Source organism: Pongo abelii, chromosome 3 (genome assembly GCF_028885655.2).
Source record: "Pongo abelii isolate AG06213 chromosome 3, NHGRI_mPonAbe1-v2.0_pri, whole genome shotgun sequence".
In the NCBI taxonomy this organism is placed as follows: domain Eukaryota; kingdom Metazoa; phylum Chordata; class Mammalia; order Primates; family Hominidae; genus Pongo; species Pongo abelii.
The window spans coordinates 15793511-15818586 of record NC_071988.2 but is presented as its reverse complement, the minus strand read 5'-3'; the positions used below and the strand labels follow the sequence as shown (position 1 = coordinate 15818586).

Here is a 25076-nt window from a genome sequence, read left to right as displayed (position 1 = left end):
CATCTGAGCAGCGGTGAGGCGTCCTGCCAGTGGTGGTGGCACAAGTTCAAATCCCAGGCTCCCAAAGCCAAGTTCTGCGGAGGCTCCCCTCCAGCTCAGTGCCCCCCACAGCTATATGGCCAGGCTAAGTCATTCATTCCCCCATGTTTCCTAGAACAAAAGAACACAAGAGAGAAGTAAAGTGAGGTTTGTGAAAACAATGCATTTGTCTGGAAATTGTCCTCTTCTAAGTTATAGGGAGACAATGAGATAGGAATGAAAGAACATTGGCCTGGGAATCAGATGTTCTTGGTCTAATATTAGAACTGGAAGGGCCCTTAAACCAGAGCTAGTTCAGTTCTCTAACTTTACATCCAAGGATATTGAAACTTAGGTTAACTTTGTTATATATTTGTCTGTGTGATCTTGAGCAAGTTGCTAAGCTTTTTTTTTTTTTTTTTGGCAAGTTGCTAAGCTTTTCTAGCCTCAGTTCCCAATCTGTAAAATGGAGATGATGATAATATTATCTACCCTTAAATAGTTGTGATGATTAAACCATATGGGATAATGCATGTCATGTGCCTGAGAGAGAGAAAACACTTCAAAATAGCGAGCTAATATTATTTTTCTGTCAACGATAGTAATTGGGCTTCTGCTGTGTATCAAACTCTGCTCCAAATAATGAGGATACAACAAGAAATGAACACTGACCTTGTCTTCTTGAAGGCCGAGGGGGAAGACAGACATAAAAACACAAACTCACAAACACTCTTGATGGTAGTTGTGATAAGCAGAGAGATGGTGGCAGTGGTAGTGGGGAGGTAAGGTGAGGACAAGGTAGGGCGGGCAGGGAGCCTCTGCAGGTGTTGACTAGTAGAAATGAACCAGACTGGGAATTATGCAGCAAGTTTTATATAGAGAGGAGTTTCGTAGACATGATATAGCTCATGAGGAAGCAGCATATTTGTCTTGCGTGTGTGTGTGTGTGTCTGTGTGTGTGTGTTGCGTGAGGAGGGGTTTGATGGTCCTCAAAGGGAACAGTTGATTGTTCTTGGAGACATTCCCAAGACAAGCCTGAGAGCTAACATTCAAATGTCAGACCTTAAAGCATTCATGCATGGAGAAGGCCTCTTTGCCGTCAGTTTTCAGATCAAATATGTGTGCCCAATAAGGACTACTGATGGAGAATATAAAGTTGAGGTATGCTGAGAGCTGACAACCAGGCAGTGTCATAGAAGTAGAAATGCAGGGCTCTGGGAGCAAAGGTGTGAACTGTTCTGGGGTGGAGAGGGATGGGGGAGGAAGGCAGGGCAGGGACAAGATTGAAAAGGAAAGCTACACCAGCAATAAATCCCAGTCAGGCGTCGGTAAGCTTCCAAGAGAAAGAAAAGAAAGTGATAGCTAATATTTGTTTAAGAGTGCTATGAATCAAGACTAACAGAGTTACTGATCATGCTCTGTGTCACAGCCCTGTTCTAAGCACTCTGCACATATGATCTCATTTGATCTTGACAATAAACCCAGGCAGATGTGATTGCTGTCCCCATTTTACAGATGGGGAAACCGAGGCCAGAAGAGAGAAGGAATTTACTCAAAGTCACACAGCTATTAAGGAGTGGAGATTACTTGGTCTCATCATAGGAGGGACCTAGAACTCTAAATTGATCATGACACATGCCTGCTTAAAGCCTTTCTATGATATCCCATTGCTTGTAGGAAGAGAATCCACATTTTGTTTGGCTTTGCCAGGTCCTGCATGGGGGTTCAAGCCCTGGCGCTTCCCCAGCTTCATCTTCAGCCTCCCACCGCCAGCTTCCAATGCTTGGATGAACATCTTCCTTTCAGTCCCTTAAATGCATCACAGTTCTTCAATCTCAGGGCCATTGTACTTGCTGTTTCCTCATGTTGGCTGACCAAATCCTCTCATGCCTCAGCTCTCCGTTGAAATGTCACACTAACAGGAAACCGTTTCTCACCTCCCAGACCATGTGGGTGCCCATCCTCTCTCCCCTAACACTGTATGCTCCTCCCTCATGTCATTCATCCCAGGTGTAATTTGATCATCGTCGAGAGGACATTTGATGTCAGTTGCCTATGGGAGGGGGCTAGGCTATTCCTGTTCACCCTCTACTTCCAGTGCCTGCACAGAATCCTTCTGTCTGGCTCCCTCCCTCCCATTCTTCAGGATTTTATTCTAAATGTGTGTTGCTCAAACTGGGACAATTTTGTCCGCCTGACCCAAGGACATCTGGCAATGTCTGGAGACATTTTTGGTTGTCACAACTGAAGGGGGTGTTATTGGCCTCTAGTGGGCAGAGGGCAGAGATGCTGCTGAACATCATGTGCCTAGAAGGCACAGGACACCCCGCAGTGAAGACCTGGATAGCTCTAAATGTTTGTGATGCTGAGGTTGAGAAGCCCCTCTCTAAAGAGACGTTGCCTGCAAGGCCTTCTGTGGTTATCCCATCTAAATTTTACTTCTCCTTCCCCACTCCCGTATTTCATGTCCTCATTTTCTGCTTTACTGCTTTTCTCCTGTACACTTAATGCTATCTGATAAATGACATATTTCATTCATCTTTTTCATTATTTGTCATCCGCTGGTATACAAGGTCTACGAGGACATGGATTTGTGTCTTTTTCGTTCACTACATTATCGCTAAATCCTAGAACAGTGTCTTGCACAAAGTAGGCGCTCACTACATATTTCTGAATGCACGAATGAATTGAGAGTCCTAGGTAACTACCCCCATTCAATCAAAGAGGCCTCTTGGGGTTGAAATCCATTTGCCATCCCTATGGAGACTCTCCTTGGACTTCGGAAGAGATGGAATTTAGAAATTTCTTCTTTTATATCCTTTGGTTGTGATGTTGTCTCCACTTTAGCCCTCACTAAGATCCCCCAAAAATATTTTCACTGAAGGCAAGAGTGGGGCAAGTGGGCAGGTTCTCTCAGTAAACAACAAATTCCTAAAGAAGTGAGTGTTCCGGTAGGATGTCTTTGGAAGGACCCTTGGAATTGTCCTTATATTTGACAGATGGGGAAACCAAGGTCCAAGCACACCCTCTAAGGACATTTTGAACACTGATGATTTTTTGATTTGGACTTACTTAAGGTCACCCATCAAAGAAGTATCAGGATCAGAATTAGAACCCAGTTTCCTGACTCCCAGGGAGATGGAAGGGGGAAAGCGAAAAGTTCTGCTGATCTAAATATGGATGCTGGCAGGCAAGCCACAATTTTCTAAAGCTCTCTTTTCTCTTGCAAGTTGTGATCTCTAGTTGACAAGGAAGCAAATTGAATAGCTAAATGGAGAGCTTTCTGAGATGCTAAGATGCAAATTAGCCTGAACAATGTGCAACTGTGGATTTGAGGTTGGTGTGCAAAATAGAGGCTTCGCTTCAGTCAGTCTGCTTGAAAAACTCACTCTGATAGGTCCTTGCTCTTTCGCAGCCAGACACTATGCCAGGCACGAGGGGTACAGGAAAAATTAAACACCGATCCTGCCCTTGAGGAGTTTGCAGTCTCAGTTCTCGTGAGGGAGACAGACAGTGGAGGGCATGCTGTTTTTAATCCAACAAAGAGGCACTGATACTGTGAGTGTCCGTGCTGTGTCAACTGTGTGTCAGGACCCGGCTAATTGGATCATGCATTTCCTGAGAATAGGGAAACCCATCTTGAATGTCACCGACAACCATAATAATAATAATGATGGATAACAATTATTGATGCTTACTGCATTCCAGGCACTGTTCTAAGCACTTTAGTTTATCAGTTAATTTAATTCTCATAATAACACTATGAGGTAGCTACCGTTATTGTTACCATTTTTTACAGTGAAGGCGAATGAGACTGAGTAACTTTTCCAAAGCAACAGAGCAAAGAATAATGTCACTGATGTCTAGACCCAGGTCCCCTGGCAGCAAGGTGTGTAGGCTGTATTTGTAAGATGCATTATGGATATATATTATTTAATATCCACAGCAACTCGGGCTTTGGGACCTTCTCTGCCACTTAATAACAGTGTCCTTTGTTGGGCATTTACTCTGTTCCAGTCACTGGTCCATGTATTATATAGCTTAATCCTCACAATTAAGAATGAGATACAATGATGTCCATTTTATAAATAATGAAACAGAGGGACAGAGAGCTTCGGTAATTTGTCTGAGATCACACAGGTAATAAAAGCAGGATTCTGGACATTTTGTGTAAATGAAATCACCCAATATGTGGCCTTTTGTGTCTAGCTTCTCTCATTGCCATAACGTTTTGAGGCACATGTTATACACAGCATGCATCTGAATTTTCTTTCGTTTATTACTTCTAGTGTACCGTTGTCTGAAGATAACACATTTTGTTTATCTGTTCATTAGTCAATAGACATTTGGAGTGTTTCCATTTCTTGGCTGTAGTGAACAATGAAGCCATGAGCATTTATGCACGCATGTGTATAACCTTTTATTACTAGGTATTTTCCCACAGTCCCCTGTCTCTCGCTCACACCCACACATGCACACACAAACACAAGGAGGAGTTCATAGAGAAGAGTTCTGAGGCCAGATTATATGACTTTGATCACTGACTCCAAACTGTACCAGCTGTGTGACTCTGAGAAAATTAAGTAACCTTTCTGGGCTTTGGTTTTCTTCACCTGTAAAATAAGGATAATAATTCACCTCTCTGATCGTGTCATTCAAAGGCTTGACTTAGATAATGCACATTGTTTGGCTCATAATTACACAATCAATAAGTGGCAGGTAAGCAACAATAATACAGAAAACAACCCAAAGAAGATGGTGTCTCCACCCATGCAGTGCACAGTCTAATTGCTGGGGCATAAAAATATAAGAACTGGACATAATGTAAAATAAAATAAAAACATAATATTACAGGAATAGTCACCATGAGGTTCCCATTAATTTTTTTTTAAAACGCATATCTCAGTCTAGAAAATAAAGACTTTTCTGCAGGTTGGAAGGTGTGAGAGGCCTTAGGATCAAGGCAGAACAGGGTGGAAGCCTTGAGGAATGAACAAGGGATGGTTGAGAAAGTGTGGGAGAATGCGTGGAATGAGGGCATTGCATCTGACCAGTTACACTTTTTTTTTTTTTTTTTTTTTTTTTTTGGGATGGAGTCTCACTCTGTTGCCAGGCTGGAGTGCAATGGCGTGATCTTGGCTCACTGCAACCTCTGCCTCCCTGGTTCAAGCAATTCTCCTGCCTCAGCGCCCCGAGTAGCTGGGATTATAGGCATGAGCCAGCACGCCCAGCTATTTTTTTTTTTTTTTTTTTGTATTTTTAGTAGAGGCGGGGTTTCACCGTGTTGGCCAGGATGGTCTTGAACTCCTGACCTCGTGATCCGCCCGCCTCGGCCTCCCAAAGTGCTGGGATTACAGGCATGAGCCACCACGCCTGGCCTGACTAGTTACTCTTGAGGCTGAGATGGGAGAATCCTTTGCGTCCAGGAGTTCGAGGCTATAGAGAGCTATGACCACACCACTGCACTCTAGCCTGGGTGACAGAGTAAGACCCTGTCTCTCTAAAAAAAGAAAGGAATATAAAAAAAGAAATATTGCAACTGTAGAAATGGAGGGGAGTACGGGTTCCTAACAGGAACTGGGCTGTGCAGCAGGAGGTGTGACAGGTCAGTGAAGGAAACTTCATCTGTATTTACAGCCGCTGCCCATCACTCACATTACTGTCTGAGCTGCACCTGCTGTCAGATCATCGGTGGCATTAGATTCCCATAGGAGCACAAACCCTATTGTGAACTGTGCATGTGAGGGATCTAGGTTGCACGCTCCTCATGAGAATCTAATGCCTGATGATCCGTCACTGTCTCCCCTCGTATGCCGATGGGATTGTCTAATTGCAGGAAAACAAGCTCGGGGCTCCCACTGATTCTACATTATGGTGAGTTGTATAATTATTTAATTATATATTAGAATGTGATAATAATAGAAATAAAGTGCACAGTGAATGGAATGCACTTGAATCATCCTGAAACCGTCCCCCAGAGTGTCCGTGAAAAACCTGTCTTCCACGAAACCAGTCCCTGGTGCCAAAAAGGTTGGGGACTGCCAGCTTATAGCATTTTCTCCTCTTCAGACGTCATAAAGACAGATATCCTCCTACCTTTTCTTCTAGTAGGTTTTGGTTTTCTTTATTTACATGTTTAATTCCTCCGGAACTTATGTTTGGTTATGTGAGCTATAACCTAATTTATTTATTATTTGCGGGTGAAAAGCCAATTGTCTCTACGCTCCTCATCAAATATTTCTTCTCAGCCTCACTACCCGGCAATGCTGTATCTACCAGATACTCATTTTCCACACAGGCTTCTGTCGTGTGTTGGTTCTCCATTCTGTCCCACTGTTCTGTTTGTCTGCCTATTTTCTTCACTTTATATTATCATGTAAGAATGTGCTTGTGCTATTTTAAACCATGTGTGAACATTATATTTTAAAGATTTCTGTTTTCTTTCCGGTGGACATATCAGTTTCTTGAATCATTTCTCTGTTGTAGGGCAAACACATTGTTCCTAGTTTTTTGTGTTTGTTTTTTTTCTATTATGAGTGCTCCTATGGTGAGTAATTTTTTGTATAAAGCATTTACATATTTTTGGATTATGTTCTTTGGACGGATTCCCAGAAATAGAATTACTGAGTCAAAGGGCATGAATATTTCTTAATGCTTTTGATTCACAGCATATATTTATTTAAAACATTAAAGTGAATAAAGATTCTGGAAAGTTCCTGGTACTCTATGATGTGGTTGTAATCAGCTGGGCTGTGCAACTCTGAACCTTGGTATGGCTGCCCTGTGGGAGTTCAAGAGGGAGATTAATGTGTCTCCTTGATAGATTTATCTTTTGTCTTTGGTAGTTTGTCTAACACATTTTTTATATTCATTTATTCAGGCCATCATTTTTAACCACCTATTATATGCCAGGCTTCAGAGGAAAGCAGGCAATAGGATCTTATATTCCCAATGAACACAATTTCTTGTATGTAAGAAGACAAACAAACAAAATGGAATGATCAAGGAAAAACATAGACTGATGTGATAGCAAGTAGGCTTCTGTAGATTGGATGACCCAAAGATGACAAGGATGCTGAGATTTGAATGAGGAGAAAGAGAAAACCACACCAAAGAGGGGAAAGGCATCCACTGGTGGTGGACACAGCTGGTTCAAAGGGCCCTGTGGGGTAGTGGAGTGCAGCCCTGGGCCCGAAGGAAGGTCCCCAAGGTAAGAACCTAGATCTGCGGGCTGTGCTGAGAGTGCAGTGAACCAACAGCAAAGAAGAAGAGAAAGTCCCAGCCACACAGGAGAGTGAGTTCCCTACACAGCAATGACGAGCCATAGAAAAGTTTTAGCTGGGAGGGACACAATCTAACGGGCATTGTTAAAAGATCCTCCAGGCTTCTTTGCAGAGCACAGGTTACAGGGGAACAGGAGTAGGGGCTGAGAGATGAGTTAGGAAAAAGTCACTGTTGTCCAGGCCGAAGTTACTGGAGGCACAGAGAAGGGGTGGCAGTGGAAGGAAAGAAACATGGGTGGATTTCCATTCATGCGTTGGAGGTAAATTCATGGGATTTGCTGACAGATTGGAGGTGTGGAGTTGGGGTAAGACAGGAATCAAGAGTATGTTCTCAAATGCTGGCCTAAGTGACTGAGAAACTGGAATTACATTATGGAGATGGAAGAGAATGAGAAGAATTGGCTTGTGGGGGATGGAGTTGGAGGAGATATCTGGCTTTGGCCATGTTAAGCCTGAGATGCCTCTTTGGTTAAGAAGTGGAGAGGTGAGTGAGGCAGTTAGAGTCATAATTCTGAAGTCCCATGGAGAAGTTGGGAGCTGTAATATCTACTTGGGTGTCACTGACATATTAGAGAGAATTCAAGTCCCCTGGTAAACAGATTTCTAAACAGAGAAGAGAATAGAAATGATTGACCGTCATCAAGAAAAACATTATTTTTTTCTAGGTTTCAAGAATATTCTGGGTTTCTTATATTTATCTTTGTGAACAAAAATATTTTTTTCATTTTTTCCAAGTAGGAAGAGAGAAAATCTTGAGTTTTCTTATCTAGTGGTTTCCTATGGCCTTGGTCCTGGCACAGTCCTCCAATGTTTAGTGGTGACTTCAAGAATTATTCTTGTCATTTGATCAACTATTCAAATGCAATAGGGTGGGTCACAAAAACAAGATTTTGAATCTTGCCAGCTTTTTCAGAAACATTCCCTTGTCTGCTGTGTTTATGTTGAAATGGAAAATTTGTGCCTGATTTTACAGTGAGCTTTTCTCAAGATATACGAGTTGCTGCCTCATCACATTATCCTGCATCTCGGGACCTCTCACACCTAGATGGTGTGATGTAATACGATGCGTGGTGCTCATTGCCACAGAGCTGTCATGAACAAAACCTGTGCTTCTAGAGTAATGCCTTTCCACATCATTTTCAAAGTGGCTTTGCATAGGGTTCCCAGTATATTCTTTTTGATTGTGAGAGTACATGTCTCCATGTTTGAGTATAAAATAGGAAATTTAATTATTAAAAAACGACCATTCCTCTTTCATACTAGAATAGTATAGAGATTGGAACAGGCAGCGAGTAAAGCTTTGTGGATGGAAACAAAAATTTATGAGTCAGAGAGGATGCAAATTCCAATATTGCCACTTATTTGATTTGTAACCTTGGGTAAATTTCTTAACCACGTGGGGCCTCAGTTTCCCCACTGACATTGGGATAATAAAATTACCAACTTGATAGAGAGCGTGTGAGGACTAGAAAATACTACATTTGGAAACTCTGTTCATTTTCACTGATTCAGTCATCAAAGAATCAAAGCCCCCATTTCACAAACATGTAAATAGAGCAGAGAGTGGCAGTGTTCAATTATCATAAAATTAAAAGTGCTGGTTTTCTTCTGGGTTTTGAGAATATGCTGGGTTTTAGTTAAATAAATATTTATTTGTTGAATTAAGTGATTTAAATAATTAAATAATGGAGCAATTATTTGTTGCCTCCCTGCCATGTGTTAGATACTGTGCATGTAAAACACACCAGACATGGGTAAGATATTGCCCTCAAAAAGCTGACAGGAATCCCAACTTCAAAAAAAATTATTTCGTCACACTTGTAATAAGTCTGGTAGCAAAAAAAGCTCAATTGTTGACATATACACACCGAGGCATTTGAGGCATTGCTTTTAGTTATTTTAACTAACATTTCTGTTTGGACTGCTCAGAATTAATTACTGATTTTGTGGATCAAAGCTGGAGATTCAAATACATGAATTTCTCAGGTCTTTGGGGGGAAAACCACTGATGTAACTTCTACTGAAGAGCTGTGTCTACCGGATACCAAGTCTTGTCTTTCTGCACATTTTAATATGCCACTTTCTCAAGGCAGCATCCACGTGCACTAGACAGGGAACTATAGTGAGCACCTTCTAAAAGGGAGGGCTTGATTTGTGAGTGAAACACTGAGATGCTCTCTCAAAACACACAGTTTGCTATGTTGGTAACATGCCGTTTTATAATTCAGTTAAAATAATAACTAATGCTTACTGTTAAATAAAATGCAATTTAGCTGAGAATGAACAAATCACAGTTGAGAATTAGAGAAGAAAAATTCAGTCTCTAGAACATGAGTTGTTTAAAAAAAAAAAAAAAATTCCATAGGGCTGGGCACAGTGGCTCACACCTGTAATCCCAGCACTTTGGGAGGCCAAGGCGGGTGGATCACCTGAGGTCAGGAGTTCAAAACCCTCCTAGTCAACATGGTGAAACCTGTCTCTACTAAAAATACAAAAATTATCTGGGCATGGTGGTGGGTGCCTGTAATCCCAGCTACTCGGGAGGCTGAGGCAGGAGAATCGCTTGAACCCAAGAGGCGGAGGTTGCAGTGAGCCAAGACTGTGCTACTGCACTCCAGCCTGGACAACAAGATGGAAACTCCATCTCAAAAAAAAAAGAATCCCATAAAGATAAGTAAAAAAAGGGGAGACTCAAAATTCCCTCTCTGCATCCTTTTCATGATTGCGTGGCTACCAGCTGGCAAGGGCAAATGGTCTTAGCTTGTTACTTTTATCCGTGTGTTTTCAAGCCAAATTCCATAGGTGTGATGGAAATCCTTGCTTTGGGCTGCCTGTTCCAGAGAGAGACCTGAACGTTCAGTGCACTTGGCCTTGACTGGATGTTGAAACAACTAAGAAGACAGATATTTTAGAGAATATTGTTTTGAATAAAGGAACATCATGATGGAGCAGTCATGAGTCTAAACTTGCTAGCCAGAGTCCTTGGGGTTGAACTCTTTCTTGGCAACTTGATAGCTGTGTAATGTTAAGCAAATATCTAACTCCTCAGTGCCTCAATTTCTCATCTATAAGATGGGGTTAATAATGCTACTTATATTGTAGGGTCATGGTGAGGTTTTAAGGAGTTTATAATGTGCAATGAGTTCAGAAGGGTGGCTGGCATACGATAAGTCCCTTGTAACTGTTGACTATTTTTATTAAGGGAGGCTGATTCAAAATAAACATGGTTTGAGATAGACCCTTGGTTTTGAAGAAAGGGTGGCTTGTGATTAAGGAATCAAAAACACAGTTACAGTCTTGGAAAACAAATGACCTGAGCTTCCTACAGTGTGAGAGGGACTCTAGGTAACAGAAAGGCAGAAGGCATGAGATTTGGGATTTTTTTTTTGTCTTCTTTCTTAATATCTGGATATGGCAGAAAAAGAAATGTAGGGTGAGCAAGTGTAGCAAGTGTGTTACTGCTCGGTCATTTCAGGCAAATTTATCCTTCAGTATCTTCTGAGAAAGGTTAGCTGATGCATGTAAAACAGGAGTGACTAAAATAGTAAGATACAAATTAATAGTGTTATTTAAGTGTGTGTGTGCAAGAGAATAGGGTTATAAGATGAGACATTCTCATTTTCTCTAGGACCACAAGATACTGAAGAAAGTCAATGCCCTCCCATCTCCCATCTTTCAGACCCCTTCAGAATACTCTCCACTTTGACCTGTTTAAGTTTATTTTAATAAAGAAAAAAAACACATTTTCAAGGAATAGATGCCTTAAGTATGGTTCATTCTTTGGAGGGGGTGTATGTGTACCATGTGACAAGTGGTTGCCATGGTAATTTCTCATTATTGTTGAACTGAAAAATAATTACTCTGGCAAAAATCCCACATAACCTGTCAGTGCTTAAGTTAAAGATGCCAAGGGGCAGCCTGGCACCAGGATCCTGTTTTTGGTGAAGAGGGATAGAGTTGGGAACAGGAGAGAATCCAGGATGGAAGCAAAATGTTTCTGTAGATTTTTAAACATAATTAAGACTCTCTTCTGCTATTTGACATGACTGTGTGTCTCATCCTGATATATGATTAGGCTGCTGGTGAAATTTGGCCTCACCTGTGAGATGGGACAAAAGGACTAAGGATTGTAATAGCACAAATGCATATAGGGGATTGTTTAGAATAAAGAAGATTTGATGATATTTTTTCCTAATTAAAATATAGAAGAATTGTCAACAACCACTTCCCCTGTCTGTGTTCAGGCTGAGTTAATTTCATCTTTATTTACCTGGAGGCTGCCGTATGCTATTGTTACTTTCTAGCTTTGGGGAAAAGAATTCACTTTTTACTTATTAATATTCACTAAACACTCACCGCACACAGTTCAGATACTAAACAACAGCAACAATTGGAAGTACCTGTCTGTTGGGAAAACACGTGTCCCAGATCAGAAGACTTGTGGCAGTGTGCATAGAGCTCAATCTACACATGAGTTCGGGCATTTGGTACTCAGTCCTCCTGATCCATGAGTCATTGTGGAGTGGCATGGAAAACCTACGCTTGCTTTCTTTCCTATGCTTGTGTCAAGAAATAATCCTCCTTTTGGTTAATGAAGCCCTTAATATACACTCCTCTTTTAAGAGAATGATCGGCAAAGTTGGAGTATTATTAGTAGTGTTACTCCATTTTTGCATCTTTTTTGGACTTCTAGATATTCATCCTTCTCTCAGCAGAGCTAGTCTCTGTTTTTATCATTAAGCTGCTCCTGCTACTAGATCCCACTTGGAAATATATTACTTAACAGTACTCTGAATCTCTACCCATGCATCAATCAGACCAGATGTTTTTAATATGAAAGTACAGGGACCTCCTAATGAAAGGACCAAAATATAGACAGGTACAAACCCTATGTCTAGGCATATCCACTTTAGGCATATGCCTGAGAGAAATTCTTACATATAAACACAAAGGTAAACTACAGAGACATTTATGGCAGCATTGTTGTGATGACCAAAAAATTATGAACTATCTGGAGATTATTAGTAGCAAAATGTTTAAATAAAATGTATTACCATATATTTATTCAGTGCATTAGTATGTAGCTTATATAAGGAAAGAGAGACCCCAATATATAAATTGGGGCCAAGCGCGCTCGTGCCTGTAATCCCAGCACTTTGGGAGGCCGAGGCAAGTGGATCACCTGAAGTCAGGAATTCAGGACCAGCTTGACCAACATGGTGAAACCCTGTCTCTACTAAAAATACAAAAATTAGCTGGGCATGGTGGTGGGTGCCTGTAGTCTCAGCTACTCGAGTGGCTGAGGCAGGAGAATCGCTTGAGCACAGAAGGTGGAGGTTGCAGCGAAAGCCAAGATCGCGCCATTGCACTCCAGCCTCGGTGACAGAGCGAGACTCTGTCTCAAAAAAAAAAAAAAAAAAAAAATGTATATATATATACACACACATGCATATATACATTTATATATAGACATATGTGTACATATATAAATGCACACTATATATGTATATATATAAATTGGATAGGTCTTCAAACACAATGTTAAATTTAAACAAATCACAGTTAAGGAAGAAAACATAATGTATCCTATCATGTAAATAAAATACAAAAACAAAATAGGACTGTATATGAGTGGAATCATGCATGTATATTAATATAAAAGATGGGCTAGGAAGATCCATATGGTTTTCATGAGACAGTTGTTTATGGGGGTCTGAGAGAGGAGAGAGAAAAAGAGTAGGATATGGTGACCCAGAACATTTATTTATATTTGTAACATTTAATTACTTTAGAAAAGGAAAATGCAATAATATTGCAATAATTGTTAATTCTGGGTAATGGGCCCATGAGTCTTCATCATATTCTCTTCTGTTCTCTATTTTTAAAATTAATAAAGTAAAATTTGGCTTGTTTAATGACAGCCAATCAAGTGCATTCATGTACTACAAGCAACCTTAACCAACATTCCACTGAGACGTATAATACTCCAAAGGTGGCTCAAAAGCATGGCAGTGTAGGTGTGAGATAATTTTTTAAAATTTCTGCCTCCATATGAACTTCTGACATGCATTCCTGGGGCATTCCGTCATTGTGAGATGAGATAACAGTGATGTGACAGAGAGAAGACTTCTCTCAAACACTGTCTTGGCCCCTAGCCACTGAGGTTAGATTTTAAGATTCCTACAATTTTAGAGAAAGAATCTTACTCGCCATGTGGGTAGGGCCTTATCATCTGTTTAGTCCATTTTTCTACTCCATTATTGGATACTAATTTATAGAAGAATCCTGCTGAGGATGTGTAGATACGTAATGCCCATTCCCTATCCTTAAGTAACGTAGTCTGTTGGAACATACTTTAGGAAACTGTGTATGACAAGGTGTATTAAAGCCCACTTTAGGAAAATGTGTATTACAAGGTGATGGATGATTCCATGATAATTTCATATACACTCTATTGGGATTATAGTTGTCAAGATTTCCTATACAGGAGACAGTGAAAGAGGGGTCCACAAACTGCATCTTGGCATTTGCTGGACATTGTAGGTCAAAAGAATGACATATGCAAAGGCAGGGAGGCACAAAGAGTTGACAAGGAGCCCTTAACCCTGACAGGTGAGCTGCTGGAGATCCCTTGGCTCAACACATTGCTGGGAGGCCAACTCCAGGGTCCTGCATATGCTGGCTCCTTTCTGGTGTGGTAAGAATGTTTTTTCTCTGGATAGACTCTCTTTTAGCTTAGATGCACAAAATGTTGTATCTCTTATATCTGCCAGTCCCAGATGTGTGTGCCACCCAATACACCTGGGAACAAGATGTCAGACTTGTGGTTGTGTTTTAAGAGCGTGTGCTATTATACCCTTTACTTGGAAGTCCCAAAATGTTGATCTTTATCTTTTGAGCAAAGATGAGACCGGTCAGTCTCAATGCACCTCCTGGTTAATCTCCAAGTTAGTTTAACTTGTGATGATTATGTGTGTGGAGTAAGAGTGATCAGCTGCACCCTGCTTTGCCTCTAAACTTTAGCGGAAACCAGATTTAGTGAGCTGCTCTATGGAAGCCTTCATCAAAACGGCCTTATAACTTAACTCACACAGCCTCCTACTGGCCGTCTTGCTGAACTTGGCCACATTGCCAGGTCCAAAAGGAGAATGGGCCATTTTTGTGGTACTTCCGCATCATTTCTCCCATGATGTTTGCTCTAAGTTTACGGTCAGCAGGTGGAACTGCTAGCCTGTACATAAAGCTGAAGAATTTTAATTAGTATCTTTTCTTTCAAATGACCATGGTCTCTTTTTCTTCCTCACATGTGGCCAAGCTAGAGTCTGTGTTGCAGGGTCCATACCATTCTAGATGACTGACAATTAAAACTTGGAAAATGGAGGGAATGATTGTTTTTTTTGTAGTGATTGTCCACAACTCATGAGGTAGCTGTGTCACCAAGGACTGAGTTTCTACCAGTAGAGTTGTTAGATCTTCTGCCAGAGACTTCTATTTGTCTCAGCAGAAGTCTTAGCTGTATTTCAGCCACTCCCTAAACTCCTAATCTCTTTATTATCCACATTACTTCTACAAAAATTGCCTAACTGATCCCAGGAACTATACCAGACAACAGAATGGAAGCAAGAAGTGTTCCAAAAGGAGATTTATTATCAGGAAAACCATGTGAAGGTGGGAAAAAGGGTATGAACTCCGAAAGGTTGGAGGAGGAAATTTCCTCTAGTCAATGCTGACCTTTTCCTCTAACTCTCGTAAAGCATTTTTGGTCTTCAACCCAAAGTGGGAAATAACTTTTTAAGTAAAATTATTTACAAAAAAGCATGTGTTGGAGTTAGGCAGACTTGTTACGTGAACTTTAGCTTCATCACTTTCTTGCTTTCTGAACTTTATTGAGTAGCTTACCTTTTTTGAATTTTAGATTCTTTATGAATATCTTAAGGGTTAAATGAGATAATGATAAATAATAATAGTTGACACATAATTGAACAACTACTATATGCCGGGCAGTTTCTGTTTAGTCCTCACAGCACACCGAGATTATTATTCCCACTTACCCAACAAGCAAACAGACGCAAAGAAATTAGGTGTGTTGACTGAGGTCATCCAGCTATTAAGAGGCAGAAATCATATGTGTAAGTCAGTATAACATAGAAGTTAAGGACATAAGTTCTGTATAAGGCTGCCTGCTCTGCCTCTTAATAGCAATTAGGGTAGTTGTGAATATAAAATGGTTCAATACATGTACAGCACTTAGAAAATTCTGGATTACGATACTAAAGTTAACCCAGGGCCCCCAAACATGTGCTGTTTCCATAATAAGCTTCCTTCATATACAGCCAACACAAGAATGGCCTATACCCAACACTTAGTAATTTTTGTCTTAAATCTCTACTACTTTTATTCCTTTCCTAAATAAACATTTGTTCTGTCATAACTAAAGACTAATTCAAAAGCTGTGTGTGTGTGTGTGTGTGTGTGTGTACGTGTTTACACATGGGGGGAGATTGAAAATTACAATTTAAATACACAGAACGTCATTTTTATGCCAGTTTAAAATTATTGACCAACAGACAAAGTAGGGTCCACAATCAAGATCTCCGGACAACTTTGTAGAGTGACTTCCCGAGCTGAGTTTGTGATGCCACAATAAGAAATTTCTTCCATCCATCTATCTATTAATGTGTTCTGTCAGCCAAACAAAAATATTATCTACCTATTATGTGCCTGGCACTATGAACTTAAATGTTACATTTTTATTTCAAGGATGTTCTTTCAAGATTTGTGACCAAAACCAATTGTGTGTGTGTGTGTGTGTGTGTGTGTGTGTGTGTGTGTGGTGTTACCTAATGTGCCCATTCTCCCAGCAGACCTCTTCTGAAATTTCCTGAGATGTTGACTCATCCCATGTTCCACTGAAGCTAGTTTGAGTCATATGACATTTCTCATTCTTGGATCATTATGTCTCTTTCAACTTCTGCCAAAACTCGCGTACGTATGTAGGCCCTGTGGAACCTGTAACACTGCTCATAGACATTCCTTGAACCTCATTGTAACTTGAGTACTTTCTTTTCTCCCAGTGACCTCAGAGCAGTGGCATTTCTATTGACTTTTGCCTTTCACTGGTTCATTTTCCAGCAGAAGTGTCAGAGACCAAGAGTTAGATTATCAGAAAATAGAGGATGATATGGTTTGGCTGTGTCCCCACCCAAATCTCATCTTGAGTTATAGTTCCCATAATCCCCACGTGTCATGGGAGGGACAAGGTGGAGATAATTGAATCATGGGGGTGGTTTCCCTTATCTTGTTCTCGTGATAGTGAGTGAGTTCTCACGAGATCTGATGGTTTTATAAGGGGTTTCCCCCTTCACTGGGCATTCATTCCTCTCCTCCCCTTCCACCATGATTGTAAATTTCCTGAGGCCTCCCCAGCCATGCTGAACTGTGAGTCAATTAAACCTCTTTCCTTTATAACTTACCCAGTCTTGGGTATATCTTCAAAGCAGTGTGAGAATGAATTAATACAGAGGGGATCCAGTCACTGGGCCTCTGAATAATGAGCAAAGCGAATGAGAAGTAGTACATTTTCATTCAGATTTTTAACAGTGTTATGGACAGATGCTGTTGCCAGGGAAAGGGGTTGCTAATGGTTGAAGTGATAGGGAAAAGTGCTGATTTATAAACAGACTATTTTATAAAGTTCATTTTGTTTTTGAGACCAGGTCTCACTCTGTCACCCAGGCTGGAGTGCAGTGGGGTGATCTTGGCTCACTGCTACCTCTGCCTCGCAGGTTCAAGTTAATTCTCCTGCCTCAGTCTCCTGAGTAACTGGGATTACAGGTGCCCACCACCACGCCTGGCTGGCCAATTTTTCCATTTTCTATTCCATTTAGTTTTCTATTTTCTATTTCACTGAGTTTTCTATTTTTAGCAGAGTTTGGGTTTCACCATGTTGGTCAGGCTGGTCTCGAACTCCTGACCCTCAGGTGATCCATCCACCTAAGCCTCCCAAAGTGCTGGGACTACAGGCATGAACCACCACGTCTGGCCATAAAGTTCATTTTCAGTGCAGTTCTTTATAAAGTGGAATGCCTCCTGCCCTAAATATGATATTAAAGATGGTAGACAGAGGCAGGGAAAGGGCATTTTATTGATCTTCACTGTCTTTGGGGTGCTCTCCTGCAGATTTTATCTCCTGAAGATTTTATTGATCTTCACTCCCTTTGAGGAGCACTTTATACCTACTAATTTATTTAGTCCTCAGATCTGTGCTGCCAGATCGTAATTATTGTTGTTGTTATTGTTATCCTCAGCTTCTAAATAAGTAGACAGGCTGGGGAAGGTAGAATAAATTGCTAAGTTCACAAAGCTGGGAAGAGGCAGTGTTACCTGCAGGACTGAATTCCGCCATGATGTATTACCAACTGCTTTACTGTGAAGCGCCAGGCAGTCTCCTGAGTGTGAGTCCTGGCTACAGGTCTGCATAAGGCAAGGAGCTCAAAGAAGAAATCAACCTGAGACTAAATATTACCTTTCAACTCTTTCTCCCCTCTTGCTGAATCCTAACCCCAGCCTCTCAAAGACTGTCAGGGAAATGTAGCAGCTTGCTCTACAGAGCAAAGGATGGGTAGGTCAGGGGTGTCCAGTGGTCTGAGTTTAAATTCCATCTCTGACACTTATTTGCTGAGTGTTCTGGAGCAAGTGACATTTACTGCCTAAGCTTTGGTTTCTACAGTTGCAAAGTAGAGATAATATGAGCAGCTTCATTCATTCATTGAGCTGCTTTTATGAGTAATATCCTGGGCTAGACACTGTTCTGGGGGTTGGGAGATAAAGTAGCAAGCAAAACAAAGCCCCTGTGTACAAGAAGCTTATATTTGTATTGAAGAGAAAAAAAAAACCACACACACAGAAGAAATGGATTCGTAGTGTGAATTAAGTAGGAAAATACACATAAAGTCATTAGACTAGTGCTTGGCATGTGGTAAACACTCAATAAATGTTAACTGTGACTCTTTTTCCATCTGTGTAGTGATTTAAAGTCAAATAAACCAATGTATCCAGTCTTCCGAATAGGGTTTCTTTCCCTGGCAGATTCCTCCACTTCCAAGCCCACTGAGTTTTCTAAAAGCTCCACAAGCTTCCAGAGCATTGAGGACGTGTGCCATGGTCTCAGATGTGGAGTGAAACTGCCTGTTTAGTTGCTCATGTGATTGTCTTCTGCTAGTGGGCTTTAAGCCCTTTGAGGGTAGGGACCAATCTCTTATTCAGCTGTGCATTCTGAAGGCCTACACGTAGTTAAGTGCCCAATACATATTTGTTTCTGAAAGGAGAAAAAGCAGAGTAGTTTGTACGTGGATCCATGTATTGCTCTTCGGTGGTTTCCTATCTACCCTGTTTTACTGAGAAAAGGATTGGCTTTTGCTACGGTGATTGGAAGGAAGCCAAAGAGAGATGCAAAAATTCATTTGTCTGAGCTTCTTCTTTTCTGAAGGAGAGGACGGCATCGATCTTCCGTGGCTCCTTAATTATTCTTGCTGCGACTGAGGGTTCATTCCTGAGGCCTGCCAGTGACAACAACTTAATGTTGTCATAAGCAGAACAACTTAATGGGAAGAAGAGAGGTTTGTGGTATCTCTGCCAGGACTCAGCAGTGGGACTATCACATGGGGAGTGGCAATTCCCCTTCTATCTCCCCTTCCATCTGACAGGCAGCTGGGATGCATCTTGTCTTCAACTTCCAATTCTCTGGAAAAACATGGTGCTTAAGAATTTTGGGATAAATCAGGTCCTATACCGAGAATTTGACTGGGATGTGATTCCTCCTGTAAATATGACACTCTGTATAACCTTCTTAATTCACTGTGATAGGGGGCCCTCTTCTCCCCTTGGAGATTAACAGTGATTCTAACTGCCTTAAACTGGGCCGCTTCCAAAGTGTTTTCTGCATGAGCAAGAGAAACATTCAACCCAGGACAAACAAACAGAATTCATATGGATGGCCTGCATTCTGCTGAACTGCTCTATTTTTAATACTCTTTTTAACAACAAGCTAATGGTTGCCTATCCTCTTAAAACAATCAAGAACAGTCCATATATATGTGACAATCACTTGTGCGTGAACTTCTCTGTCAATCTATCCATCCATGTATCCGTACCTGTATCTTTTATAGGGATATTTGCGTACAGTAGAGCTAGGAGCATCTCTGTTGATTAAATTATGTTTGAAAATCATGTTTAACCTGGTTGTAATATTGTGGTTTCTATTTATAAAAATGAACTCTTAAAAGAGCAGAGAGAGAAAGAGAAAAAAAGGTCAAGTGTATTTTACATTAAATGCAAACCCTTTTGTCAAAAACCATCACATTGTGTTTTATAGCACATTTATTAAACCTCCCCAAATATATCCTGGAGAATTAATTTTTATTCGATTGGTTTGAGCTCACTTATTAAATTGGAATTTGGTTCCTATTTGAGGCAATTAATTTGATGAGTGACCACCCACCTACCGTTTCCTAGAACAGCCACACACATACGCAAAGTAACGAGCAAGGAGCAACTGAGTTTTTCTTTCTCTTCCCTTTTCTTTTCCTCTTTGAGATATTTCCCACTTTCCCCTGTTAAATAAATGATCTGTCTCTTTGCAGGATAGTGACAACCTCTGGTGGGATGCCTTTGCCACTGAATTTTTTGAAGATGACGCCACATTAACCCTTTCATTTTGTTTGGAAGATGGACCAAAGCGATACAGTAAGAAAGAAGTTTATTTTTCTAATATTTCCTCGTTTTGTGCCTGTAAGAAAACCGCAGGGGTCTTCAGAGAATAGCACAGAGCTGACAGCCTGACAATAATACCTCCACTCCTGACAATGTTCTTGCTTCTCATCAAGTCATTGTCACTGGGTGGCAGCCCGGGTTGGCTCTGAGAGATTTCCTTCGAGGCTTAGAATGTTTGGGTATTTGCCTGTTTAGAGAGTGAGGCAAATATGAACCAAGTCACCCAGTGATGAATGGGAGCGGAATGATGGACAATTTCCATGCATCTCTTTCCGCCACCCTCTTTTATCCTTGACGGTTCACACTTGACATCCAATGTTCTGCTTCTGAAGGTTCTTAAAAAAAATAATAATTCCTACTGTCACTGTATCGGCCACATCCTTCTAATCCCCTCTTATCAATTATCTCAGGTATTTATTTGACAAGTGCTGTCTCTTTCGGGGGTGTGGGGAGGCCACAGTTGCTTTGAACATACAGTTTGGGATTAGTGTTGACAGAATTATAGTTCCTTGTCTTTCAGGCGAGTGATAACTCTGTAAAGATCCTCAAATTACAGCCTGTGGCACCTTGGGTAACAGCTGATCTGTCCTGATTAGGTTCAGCCAACTTGTCAGAGATCAGATTTGCTAGTTGTGCTATCAGACCAGGAGGCATAGATGCATCAGCACAAAAGCAATTAATGTCCAGTTAGATCAGAGAGAGATGTGTTTTCAGAAATCAGTGTTGCACCTAGGAAAGAATCCATCAGAGGGAAAACATCCCCACTGTCACAAACACTGAAATGATGAGGGAACCAGACATGGAATGATGAACCAGTCATGGTATGAATGAGTCAATCCAGAACACTTGAAACATTTACAGGTAATAGCGTTCTTGATACGTATGATTGAAAGCTCTGATTGTTGCTAATCTATTTCAAAGCCACTAGGGAACAACAATTAAACAAAAAATTGGGGGAGGCTTTAGGCAACTTGGTGCTATTTGCATACTATTAGCAACTATACTAGTAGCATCAATTGCATAATTAACTGATTAATTATGCTAATATATGCACATGGCGATTCTGCAATAGTGTTAAACACTGGAGGAGCAGCCTGGAGTGGACTTGCTGCCCAACTGAAACTGGTTGCCAGGCGCATCTCTTTATGTTTGTGTCTCATGGACTTTTAAGGATGTGGGACATTTCTAATCAATATTTTGGGCCAGAGGAGGGGAAGGTAGTATATCAGAAAATGGGCTGTTTAGAGCACCTTATTCAACAAAGTGACTCCTGGTGCAAGCACTGATAAGCCTACTTCACAGCGGTCCTCCTGAGTTAAGTTGCTCTCCGGTGTGTGGGTGCCCCCAAGCAGCCTCATGCCCTAAAGAGGTGTTTCAGAAGTCCCTAGGAGATAAATGATCTCAGCAGTCCAACAATTACTCCCTCCTCAAAAAGCTGCCTGATCAATGGCGTTTAATTTCTAACCAAGCAGTCATCCATCCTGAGCCACCTTATTTTTTTCTGAGGCATAAGCTCAGATAACTTCAAGTTATCATTGTTTTATGTTCTTGTGCTTTGTTGGTTTGGGAATCCATCAGGGACTACTCAGGGAACTAGAATTACAGTTTTAAAATATGTCCTAATACAACAGATTCTGGCTCTTCCCTCTGTCCATCCCACCCCAGCATCATTTGGGAGTGAATCACGATCATCGCCTGTTTAAGATCTTATCTCCATGAACAGGAGTAAATGCCTGACTACCAGCCATTGTTGCCCAGGTTTCTTTGTTTCTCTGAGCCAAAATATTTCCCGAGTAGAGAAGAGAAACAAAGATGATTGACGGTCTTGAGCCGAGTCTCATCAGCTGCCTTGCTGACAGCCTGGTGATGTGCACACGCTGCTGATGTGCGGGCTGGTGACAGCTGATTGACAGCCCAAGACTGAGAGACAAGGAAGATGAAGCTTGCTTAGAACGCCTGACATGCACTGTTTATGCAGCGCTCTGAGCTCAGGCGCTGCCACCTTAACCCGTTCGAGGTCCAGGCATGCTGTGCCGGGCTGGGCAGACGCCTGGCTGTCCTGGGGCTGGAAGCTTCAGCTCTTCCTTCACGCTTCCTGGGAAGCTGAAAGCTTTGTTTTTCTGATGAGGAAAGTAAGATTTGTCTGTTGCATTAGTATTTGTTAAAAAAAGAATCCCCAATTACACACATATGAAAAAATAAGAGATATTTTAGCTGAGGGTTTTTTTTTTAGCTTTACTAGAAAAAACTTTTCCTTCTTCCTCCCCATCACTGGTGTCTAGGGGGGTCCTTTTGGGTCTATGATACTTTATCTCTAAGTTGCCATAAATTCTGTAATAGGCGTCTGATTATTTATTTATTGTATGTCATCCCTTATTAGAATGTTATTTCCATGTGGATGAGGGCTCTGTTTTGTTAATTGCTGAATTCTCAGATTAATACAGGAACTCATACATAATAGGTAGCTCAATAAATATTTGTTGAATGAAGGAATAAATGAGTACACAAATGCATAGACTTTTGTAGAAAAGTTTATATCATCAAGTAAAATGTTGGCAAAGCAATCCTTTACTGAGATCTTTGGATTTTTTTGAATAGGAAGAAATTAACTCACAGTGGTCTGCTGGCGTACTCAGACAAACTCTGGGTTACGATCTGATCTTTTTTTCTTTTTTTGAGATGGAGTCTCACTCTGTCACCCAGGCTGGGGTGCAGTGGTGTGATCTCGGCTCACTGCAACCTCTGCCTCTGGGTTCAAGTGATCCTCCTGCCTCAGCCTCCCTCCCGAGTATCAGGGATTGCAGGTGCCCACCGCCACGCCCAGCTAATTTTCGCATTTTTAGTAGAGACAGGGTTTCACCATGTTGGCCAGGCTGGTCTGTAACTCCTGGCCCCAAGTGATCCACCAGCCCAGCCTCGGCCTCCCAAATTGCTGGGATTACAGGCATGAGCCACCACATCTGGCTGTTCTGATAGATTTTAATAGGAACAAAAGTCCCAGCATTATAATAATTCAAGAGATGATGATGTTCTGGGTGATATATTGTTCCTTTCATTCAGAAAGCAGAAAGCCCCTCAGTATTGACCCTCTTCCTCCACGTGCCCCATCTCTTAAGCCCTTCACTCCCCTGATGGGGGTGTGTCCGCCCAGGTGAGATATGATTGGGCAAGTGGAAGCCACTGATGTTTTCTTAGGGGACAGGTGGTAATTGGTGGGGAGAGCTTCAGGATGGGCCAGGTTATTAGACTATGTGAGAAACTGGCCTTTGCATCCCCAAGGCCACTTGCCTGCCCCCGCCCTGGACAACACCAGGAAGGTGCTACTCTGACAGCTGGAGAAGTGGGCAGTTCCATGGAGGAAGTTCTATCCGTTGGATAAGGTGGACTCTAGGAAAGAAGAGTATCAGAGGTAGACAATTCCCTGGCAGTAGGTCAGTAGAATAAAGAACATTAGGGCTAAAAACGGTCCTTTCTAAAAATGGAAACTTGGGCTAGAGAGGTTAGGTGAGCCCACAGGTGAGGCTGAGCCTCAAGTTTGCTGATTCCTAAGTCAGCTTGCTCTCTCTCTCTCTCTGTCTGTCTTTCTCTCTCTCTGTCTGTCTCTCTCTCTTACACACACACACACACACACACACACACACACACACACACCCTATTCCTACATCATGCCATAGCTAAAGGAAAGTAAATGCTTTTATCAACACACACATTTCTGGTAACAGAAGTAAGAGTCCCAAATAATTACTGTCCTTTATCTGAAACAGAAGGCAAAGGAAGCCAAGGATCAGGTTCCTCAAAGCCCTCTGTGCACCTGCTCTGCAGTTCTAAGTCCAGCATAAAGTGTTCCTGTTTCCTTCCCTGTCTTGGGTTAGGCTGATCACTTGCTATCAGTTTCAAGCACAATATTAATTTCCCTTTGCTCCTTTTAGGCATGTAGCAGAACTGTGCCCCACACGATTCTTCTGCCTCATGACAGTCACAACCACCATTTGGGTAATATGCTTCTCAGCCGACCTAGCCTGTGTCCAGGTCTACATTGGCCACATTCTTAGGAAATAGGTGGTTCACATCTCATTTGGAAAATATATCCTTGCTGGGAGAGATACATGGAGAAGGATCTCCTGAGGCCCATCTCAGCAGGCGGTGCAGGGCTGAGAGGCTGGATGGTGTAGGAGAAAGGGCACAGGGGTTCAATGCAAACATTCTTGGGCTTTAATCCATGCTTTGCTTGATAAACAGAGACTTCATCTTCTTATGTGCAAATGAGTATAATACTACCATTAGTGGGCTGGTGCTGTGGCTCACGCCTGTAATCCCAGCACTTTAGGAGGCCGAGGCAGGTGAATCACCTGAGGTCAGGAGTTCAAGACCAGCCTGACCAATATGGCGAAACCCCATCTCTATTAAAAATACAAAAATTAGCCGGGCATGGTGGCATGCGTCTGTAGTTCCAGCCACTTGGGAGGCTGAGATAGGAGAATTACATGAACCCAGGAGGCGGATGGAGGTTGCAGTGAACGAAGATCACGCCACTGCACTCCAGCCTGGATGACAGAGCGAGACTCTGTTTCCAAAAAAAAAAAAAAAAAAAAAAAATACTGCCATCACTGGCTTGTGAAAATTAAATGAGATGTTATAATCAAAGAGCCGAGGACCGTTTGAAGCATAGAATGATGGATATTTATTATCATTGATATGCATGTCCTTGGCCTCACCATAGCTTCAATGCATTGAAAAGGCTTCCCATTGGGCAGGACTTATCAAGTGCACAATGTGGACAGCCTGATGCCGAGGCTCCGTGGCCAGGTGGGAGTCCATACGACCTCTTTAATGGGCAGTTCCTGCTGAAATGCAGGACTGAGGAGATTAGGCTCTGCTCCCAACATTCAAGTGCAGAAACCCACTCTCGCTTCTAGTAAGTGGTGAGCAGGAGAAGGGAGTAGAGAAGGGAACAGTGATTAAGAATGTGTGGGGCTAAAGACTCCAGAACACTTGGTTAAACTA

The 25076-nt window shown here is 41.7% G+C and overlaps 1 protein-coding gene across 16 annotated transcripts in view; it reads left to right on the top strand.

The window, feature by feature from the left end:
• LDB2 (LIM domain binding 2) overlaps nt 1-25076 on the top strand; it is a 398203-nt gene that overhangs the window by 119372 nt on the left and 253755 nt on the right. For all 16 annotated transcript variants that reach the window (XM_002814619.4, XM_009239820.3, XM_054553761.2 and 13 more), the window contains exon 2: nt 19943-20045. In XM_002814619.4, the coding sequence (XP_002814665.1) occupies nt 19943-20045 (103 nt within the window). The remainder of the gene's footprint in view (nt 1-19942; nt 20046-25076) is intronic.